This window comes from Eubalaena glacialis, chromosome 8 (assembly GCF_028564815.1).
Source record: "Eubalaena glacialis isolate mEubGla1 chromosome 8, mEubGla1.1.hap2.+ XY, whole genome shotgun sequence".
Taxonomy (NCBI): Eukaryota; Metazoa; Chordata; class Mammalia; order Artiodactyla; family Balaenidae; genus Eubalaena; species Eubalaena glacialis.
In genome coordinates, this window is record NC_083723.1 from 17051053 (window position 1) to 17059775 (window position 8723).

At 40.3% G+C, this 8723-nt stretch overlaps 1 protein-coding gene across 2 annotated transcripts in view; it reads right to left on the reverse strand.

The window, feature by feature from the left end:
* LOC133096131 (B-cell receptor-associated protein 29) overlaps nt 1-5742 on the reverse strand; it is a 38654-nt gene extending 32912 nt beyond the window's left edge. The window contains exons 1-3 of one of the 2 annotated variants that reach the window (XM_061197598.1): nt 5680-5742; nt 4932-5037; nt 1594-1694 (exon numbers count right to left, since the gene is read on the reverse strand). In XM_061197598.1, the coding sequence (XP_061053581.1) occupies nt 1594-1694; nt 4932-5023 (193 nt within the window). In that variant the 5' untranslated portion in view covers nt 5024-5037; nt 5680-5742. Of the gene's footprint in view, nt 1-1593; nt 1695-4931; nt 5038-5427; nt 5580-5679 lie in introns of those variants that run through there. The other variant, XM_061197597.1, reaches the window with a different exon arrangement.
* Between the last annotated feature and the right edge of the window lie 2981 nt (nt 5743-8723).

Consider the following 8723-nt stretch of genomic DNA (forward strand, 5'->3'; position numbering starts at 1 on the left):
GACAAGTTACTTAATCTCTCTGAGCTCAGCTACTCCTTCTAAAAAACATGGTAACTATTTCAATTCATGGAATTGGCAGTTCGATAAGAACCTTAAAGGTCTACTTTTAGAGAAAAGTCTTGTCTGGACGTCACAATACCTCCGCCAGCACCTGGGCAAATATAAAGGAGGTCAACCACCAAGGGACATGATCTGCACCCATGGCAAGAAGCTGAATCACCCTGGCATCAAGAGACAGATATTCTGCTCATCAGTGTTTCTACTGAAAGACCTACAATCAAAAGGGGAAATGATGGAAAAATCTGCACGTTTTTGAGATATTGAAACCCCAACCAAGTGGAAGAAGTTAACTGTATGCTGCCCACAAGCACGTAGACCCCAGACCGGTTGGAACCAGAACGTTGATAATGCTGACTCCCGATTACCTCACCACCAACCAGTCAGAAGAATGTCCACGAGCTGATCATGCCCTCTTTGAACCATTACTATAAAACTCTTCACTACCCCCTCCAGGTCAGGACACACAGTTTTGAGAGCATTAGCGCACTGTGGCCCTCTTTGCCTGGCAAAGCAATAAAGCTATTCTTTTCCACTTCAAAAAAAAAAAAGTCTACTTATGATTTCTAATTTCTAAGGTACTTGTTATCATGAAAATTTCAAACATGCTGAAAAACTAGTACAATAAACATCCATATTCCACTATCTAGATTCAACAATTAACATTTTGTCACATTTGCTTTACTTGTTTTTTTTAAACCATTTGCAAGTAAGTTGTAACTATCATGACGCTTCTAAATATTTCAGCATGCAACTCCTAAGCATAAGGACATACTCCTATGTTACAGGTGTTGGTAAACTTTTTCTCTAAAGGCAAACAGTGAATGTTTTAGGCCACACCGTTTCTGTTTCAACTACTCCACTCTGCAGTTGTTCATGCATAGACAGTACATAAACAAATGGGCATGGTTATATTCTAATAAAACTTTATTTACAAAAATAGGCATTTGGTCTGCGGGCTATAGGTTGCTGACTTCTGCTTTATAATAATAACATTGTTATCACAACTAAAGTTAACAGAAATTCCCTAAGATTATCTAACAACCAGTCCATGTTCAAATTTTTGCAGTAGTCCCCAAATATCTGTGCTGTAGTTGTTTTTCAACCAGGATCCAATCAAGATTCACAGCCTGCATCTAAAACTCTTTTTGAGGTCCTAGTGATTCTATTCCTCTGTTTGCCTCCCTAAGAGCTAAGCCCCTGGGTGCCTAGGACACCAAAATAACAAATAACTGTATAACTGGTAACTCTGAAAACTAGGCTATGCATCACTGCATTGAAATCTTAAAACAACAGAAAAGAGACTAAGAAGTACTGCACTCTGCTGCAATTTATGCTTGTGCGTATATAACAGTAATATCTATCAACTATTTATCAATATATCAATTACCTACTCCATACACTATCAATATACTATGTAATATAAATTCAACTGTATACTAATGGTGACACCAACTTAATTAAAGTCAATGAATACATTAATAATAATATAAAAACTAGAGTTAAGCTTAGTCAAAGGAGGAATCTAATACTTACCTAGAAACAGAACAATCAATAGGACTATAATAGTAAGGAAAGCCTTGTTCCAGAAAGTTGCAATTTTACCCCAGACGCTAAATGAAAAAATCTTCTGCCATCTGTAAAGCAATATAATTACATCAGGTGTAAAAAATCAAAGGGACATTTTGAGATACTTTCTAAACACTGAATTAACATTTTGGTAATTGTGCAGCAAGTGAAAAGAATTACAGAAATTTAATTTTTTATGTCATACCAGAGAATTACCAATTCTTATCAATAAGAATGTCTCATGAAATAAAGAACAACCTCTTTCAAATTTAATAATAATCTGACATTTGATTATCTTCTGTCTGGTGGCTTAAATATTCTAAAGTAAAAATAACTTTTAAAGTAAATATACATGATCAAAACCTTAAGAAGGAATTCTTATAGTAAAATGTTAAATTGCTGATAGAAGTTATCACTTTATATCATTTCCCTAATCAGGATAGTAACTGAGAAATAACAAAGATCTATTGTTCTAACAATTAACAACATTTCAGGAGTAAGAGGTCCGACTCTGCACTATTTATTTTTATAATGAAAAAAAATACATGCACTTTCAACATCTACTCCAAGTAAAAAAGTTTCTCTACTTTTACCATAAGGAAATTTAAAAAATCATCGAGGTATTACACATATACAGTAAAGAGCAAAAATCTTAAATATGTAGCGTGAAAGGGAATTCCCTGGCGGTCCAGTGGTTAGGACTCTGAGCTTTCACTGCCGAGGGCCCGGGGTTCAATCCCTGGTTGGGGAACTAAGATCCCACAAGCAGCGCAGCATGGCCAAAAAAATTAAAAAAAATAAAAAAATAAATTTATGTATGTGTATATATATTTAATATATATATAGCTTGATGGACTTTTATGTGTGTATATACCCATGTAATTACCACCCAGATCAATATTTGAACATAGAGAAAGTGAAATTAAAAAAAAATGAAATAGTCTAGATGGAATGAACAGTATAAGCAAAGACACAGAGGTAAGAAAGCATGGATTATAAATGGCAGAGTGACAAAGTAATCCATCACACAATTGAAAGGGTAACAAACTTTGCACAAGGGCATTTTAAATGAGTAACACATTAACTGAGTCCAAAGGAGACATATAAAGGTAATAAGCACTTAAGTAAATTTCAAATTCTTACAACTTAAAAAAAAAAGGTCTTACTTTATTATGTTTTGAAAACAACTCTAATAACCTTAAGTTTGGGGCAGACAGAGATTGATACCAATGCAGTTTCTTTTGCCTCTATGCTTCCATCCAAGGATGCTATTCAAACTTTGCATTACAAAGATTTGTATTTTAAGAAAGAGAACATAAGTGGCAATACCTTGATCTAGGTCCAAATGTAAATTCACATTTCAAGTAAATTGACAGTATAAAAGGGAACACAAAAGAGACCCCCTACAGGGAACAATGAGCAGTTTATAATAAGGCTCCATTCAAGGAAAAGCTAATAATAGCTACTATATAGAGTCCTTACCATACTTCCCTTCTAAGCACTTGTACATGTTTTAGCTCATTTAATCACCACAACCACCATATGAGGTGGATACTAGTATTACCTCCATTTTACAGATGAGGAAACTGGCCAGAGATGGTAAATAACTTGCCCAAGGGCACACAGTAACTTGCAGAGTTGGGATATAAACTCAGGCAGTCTGATCTCTGAGATGTGTCTTTAACCAGTGGGTATGTGAGAAAAAAGTAGACAGCCAAATTAAATGAAGACTGAAGACTTTTCCTTGAAGAGTATGGTGATTACGTATGAAAGGTAAAAAAAGGTAAAAAAAGATGTGGATACACACGTTAAGGACATATTGTAAATTATCTGTGTGCATATATACCATATTTTTCTTATGTATATTTGAAAAATGAGGATATATTTATATAATGTATGTACATATACACAAATCTAACAAATAGATACTTGATCAGGATAGGAAAAAATTATATTTGGCAGGAAAAAAATTCATAATTTATGCACGATTTTGATGGAGAAGAGATCAACTGACAAAAAATTTTGCACATTCTTAAGCCTTATTTATAAGTCAGATGTTTATAAATAACATCTTTCTCTTGAATATAGGATTCTACTGTTGCAAGTATTACCAAAAAGCTTAACAGGATTATTAGTAAGGATTTGAAACAAAATCAACAGGATAAGAGATAGGGTGATGGAACAGAAAAAGCACTAGACTGAAAGGCAGATTCTAGTCCAGAATTTGCCACAGATCAGCTAGATGACCTCAGTCAGGCCACTTTCCCATAGAATGAATGGGTTGAATAAAATCATCTCAAAGGCCCCTTCCTACATAACAATTCAATTTTTCCTTTTGTAAGAAAGAAAATAGTGATGGTACAGCTGATAGACAAAAACAGAAGTGAGTAGAAATCCAGGTAGGTAAGAAGCAAGCAAAAAGTTGTGGAAGACTACCAGACCCTGAGTCAAGATAAAGACTTTCTTAAGTCTCTTCCAGTAGAGGAATCTTACTAAATTTCAGTGGGTTATCTCTAGGATCTCATTTATTTTCTTTTATGTGAACAAAGGTCTTGCAACATTTTTATACAGGTGTATTTTATCATTCACACTATCCAGTCCCGAGGTAAAACTGAACTCCTAATAAGTGGGTTATTACAGGGGTAAAGTGAGCCAAGGCTTCGATTGAAATAGTACTGAAAGACCTTCGAAGGTCCTTTACTAAGGAACTAATGCTAATGTATGGTTCTGATACTTTTCATATTTAGTACGTTTAATATATATTAATTCTGTGTGGGGATAAAGTAGTAAAATTGCCATTAAACGAACACTAATGAATTATGTAAGGCCAAAACTAAGAATCATTTATTGGCTTAAGTTTCCAAATGGTCATTCCACTGCCCCACTGAAACATTTCTGCATCATGCTGTGCTGTAAACAGCATTTATGCGTTTACTTTTATGTAAGTTCACTGCTGTAATTCAGGGCAATAAAACGAAGGTAAAAGCTAACAGACAGGTGACAAAAGTATGACCATTGCTTTATTACATCTGCAATCAAAAGAACCGAAAAGACGAGGCCCTTCCTACAGAAGGGAAGGGGAAAAGTTATTCGTACATATAATAAAAAGTTTTATGTAATGTGATATTTTAATATGGTCATCATATATTACCTAATTGGTTTGTGAGTTTATTTCTAAACAGCGCCTTTTATATAAACAGCATTGAAACCTTTTTAATCTTAACAAAACTTTTTCCGTTAACACACTAAACCGTCTAAAGAGCTCATCATATATTTATTATTGTAACGCTTGGGAGGTCTCCTACCTCTGAGGAGGAATAAAAGGTAGACAGAAGATTAAAATGAGTCCTATTTCAGCGTAAAGAAAAGTTGCAACTGCCGCCCACTGAAGTGTCATTTTTTTCTTCACACCTAAATAGAGAAACACTTATTTCACTCTACCGCCTTTCCAAGAAAATTCAGTTTAAGGAAAGGCCCCCGGGGCGCGAGGTTTCCGGCCAGGAGGTTTACGGGATTCAACTTTCCCCTCAACGGGAGGCGCCCGGCAGTGACCCGGGGCGGGGAGTTGGGGGAGGGGAGGGAGCGGGTCGAGGCGGGGAGGGGAGGGAGCGGGTCGAGGCGGGGAGGGGAGGGAGCGGGTCGAGACGGGGAGGGGAGGGAGCGGGTCGAGGCGGGGAGGGGAGGGAGCGGGTCGAGGCGGGGAGGGGAGGGAGCGGGTCGAGGCGGGGAGGGGAGGGAGCGGGTCGAGGCGGGGAGGGGAGGGAGCGGGTCGAAGGTGGGCCCGGAGGCCGGCGTCTGCACCTCCCCAGCCAGCCGTGCGGAACGAGCCAGGCGGCCTGGGCAGCACCGCGGACATGCTTTCCGTCCAGCTTCGCGGCGTCAGCAGCCTAACGCCAGCCTCTGCTAACGCCCGCGCCCGGGGACCCTCCCGCCCAGCGAACGCGCCGGGGGGGCAGAGCCCACCCCGCGGTCCCACAGCGGCGAGAGCGGCGCGACCCCGCGCTCCACGCCGTCTCGGGGCCCACGGCCCCCAGCCGTCCCGCCCGGCCTTACCCCGGCTTAAGCCGCCTGACTCCCCGCGCTGCTCCGCGGCCGCTGACGCGTGGGACGTCACACGCCGCGGCGGGCTGAGGGGAGCGCGCCCCGCCCCCACCCGCAGCCCCGCAGGCTCCAGCTCCCAATTCCGGTCTCGGGTGCCGGTCCCCCGCCACGTGCCAGGCGTGCGAACAGATGATTAGCAATAATTGTTTTCTAATTGGTGGTGGATTAGAGGGTCCGATCCGGTGCTTGGGGCTCCCAAGTGCAACTTCTGGGGAGCCGACTTAACATTTCTAATAAAGTGTGGCTTGCGTGGGCGGGGTGAGCTTAACCGACGTTCTGAAAGGGCTTGCTGGGGTCCGGCGAGAAGGAGTGGCGCCGGGGCGGGAGGGTTAGATAGGGTGCTGCACACTCAGTGAACGTGGTTAAAACACTCCTTTCCTGGTTTGTATTCTACCGTAGACACAGTTTCGTTGTCCGGAACAAGCTGGTTGTGCTGCATTTTGTTCGGAGAATGTAGGAGGATAGGTAGCGTCCAACATACACTTCGTGTGAGGTTTTCTACTCTTGTCCATGGGCTGGGAAGAGGCAGTACACTTTCCGGTGATGTTTGGGGACTGACTGGAAAGGAGAACAACGTGGGTATGGGTATATTCTTTCAATTACTATTTTTCAGGTTTTCAAATTGCGTGAAAACACTCAAATTTTTAAAGCTTTCCCCCCCAATACTAACAACATACCAGGAATGCACATAAAAGTATTCTCCTCCTGGAGACGATTATTTTGGGAAGATTAAACAAGTGGTGAAAACAAGAGGTGGTTATTGAATATAAAAACACATTTAAGAGACTTCTCTGGTGGCGTACTGGTTAAGAATCTGCCTGCCAATGCAGGGAACACAGGTTCGAGCCCTGGTCCGGGAAGATCCCGCATGCCGCGGAGCAACTAAGCCCGTGCGCCACAACTACTGAGCCTGAGCTCTAGAGCCCGCGAGCCACAACTACTGAAGCCCACGCGCCACAACTACTGAAGCCAGCCCGCCCAGAGCCCATGCTCCACAACGAGAAGCCACCGCAATGAGAAGCCCGTGCACCGCAACGAAGAGTAGCCCCCCCTCGCCGCAACTAGAGAAAGCCCGCGCGCAGCAACGAAGAACCAACGCAGCCAAAGATAAATAAATAAATTTATAAAAACAAACAAAAAAAACACATTTAAATCAGTGCTTTCTCTTATCACATGTATACTTGATTACATAGAAAAGAAAAAAGACAACATAAATTAACCATAAGGAACTTAAAAAAAAAAATCAGAGGCGTTTAGAACTCCTTGCCTTTCTACACTGGTTCCTTGAACGGCTGTGCACCTTTAATTATGCTGCTGTCCTCAGAACACTGGTGTAACACTCAGAGTTAATTTACAAACATAAAAATAAGTTTTGACTATAGCTCCCTATTTGCTAATATACTACTCATATTTAATGAAAAAGCCAGTTATCTTTAAAGATCTGTTAATTGAAAAATGAAAGCACAGAATGTGCCTTAAAAAAAAAAAAAGGCAACATAGTGCTTATGTTAAAACGGATTTATTTAATATTCCCAAACCCTTGAATTAAGCAGTTTTAGATAATTGTCTCCTTATAACAGTTTTTATGTTGGTAATATAGACCAATATCTTAATTACGGAACTGTTTTATTTTAACCTGAGATAATTTTTTTTTTTTTTTTTTGGCTGCATTGGGTCTTAGTTGCTGTGTGTGGGCCTCCTCTAGCTGCAGCGAGCGGGGGCTACTCTTCGTGTGGTGCACGTGCTTCTCGTTGCGGGGGCTTCTCTTGTTGCAGAGCACGGGCTCTAGGCCAGCAGGCTTCAGTAGTTGCAGCGTGTGGGCTCAGTAGTTGTGCCACGCGGGCTCTAGAGCACAGGCTCAGTAGTTGTGGTACATGGGCTTAGTTGTTCCGCGGCATGTGGGATCTTCCTGGACCAGGGCTCGAACCCGCATCCCCTGCATTGGCGGGAAGATTCTTAACCACTGTGCCACCAGGGAAGTCCCTGAGATAATTCTTGCAATGGCATATTCACCACCAACAAAATTCTGTTAGTGACATCCCCAAACCATGGAACTTTATTTTTTTTTAATTTTTTTAGTTTTTTTGGCTGTGCCACGCAGCTTCCAGGGGTCCTAGTTCCCCCACCAGGAATTGAACCTGCGCCCTTGGCAATGAAAGCAGGGAGTCCTAAGCACTGGACCGCTAGGGAATTCCCTGAACCATGGAACTTTAAAGTTAAAATTATCATCAACTGCTGGGAAGCATAAAAATAACATTACTATTAACAGGGTATGAAAATTAGGTTTTTAAATTAAAAATAAAACCTGGTTACTGATCTCCAGGAAATAATATTTCAAATACACAGCTGTCCCTTGGTATCTGTGGGGCATTGGTTCTAGGACTCTTGTGGGTACCAAAATTTGTGGATGCTCAAGTCCCATATACAAAGTGGTCTGGCACTGAGGGCTGACTGTGTAATCATCTCCAGATTAGCTACCAAATTTTTTATATTTAAGATGTGGGGGACAGAAATTAATATCATTTTACGTACAGGTATATTTACCAAGCTCTCAATCTTCTAAAGATTTAGAAGGCTCGAAATGTAACAAATTTAATGTCATTTAAAGAATTTCATGGAATCTTAGTTTTAAATTATAGAAAACATCACATCTAATTAACTTCTATTACATACAATTTAAAAGAAATACCTTGAGGTGTGTAATTCATGCATTAGGAAGTAGCAGTTTGATTTTCCAATTTGAACTTTTAATTTAAGCCCTGAATGCAATTCTATACAGAATTTCTTGTTCCTTTTCATTTTATACAGATGTTGGAATTTGTTCACACTTTTCTGCTCTTATTTTCATTTAAAACATACCTAATGTTAACTTACAGATACCATGAGTCATACTTTTAGTATCAAAATAAAAAGTTTTATTTATTTAAAAATGTTAAAAACATGATTCCTTTAAGAAAAAAATTCTTACAGTTTTAAATCCATAATAGGATTCAGAG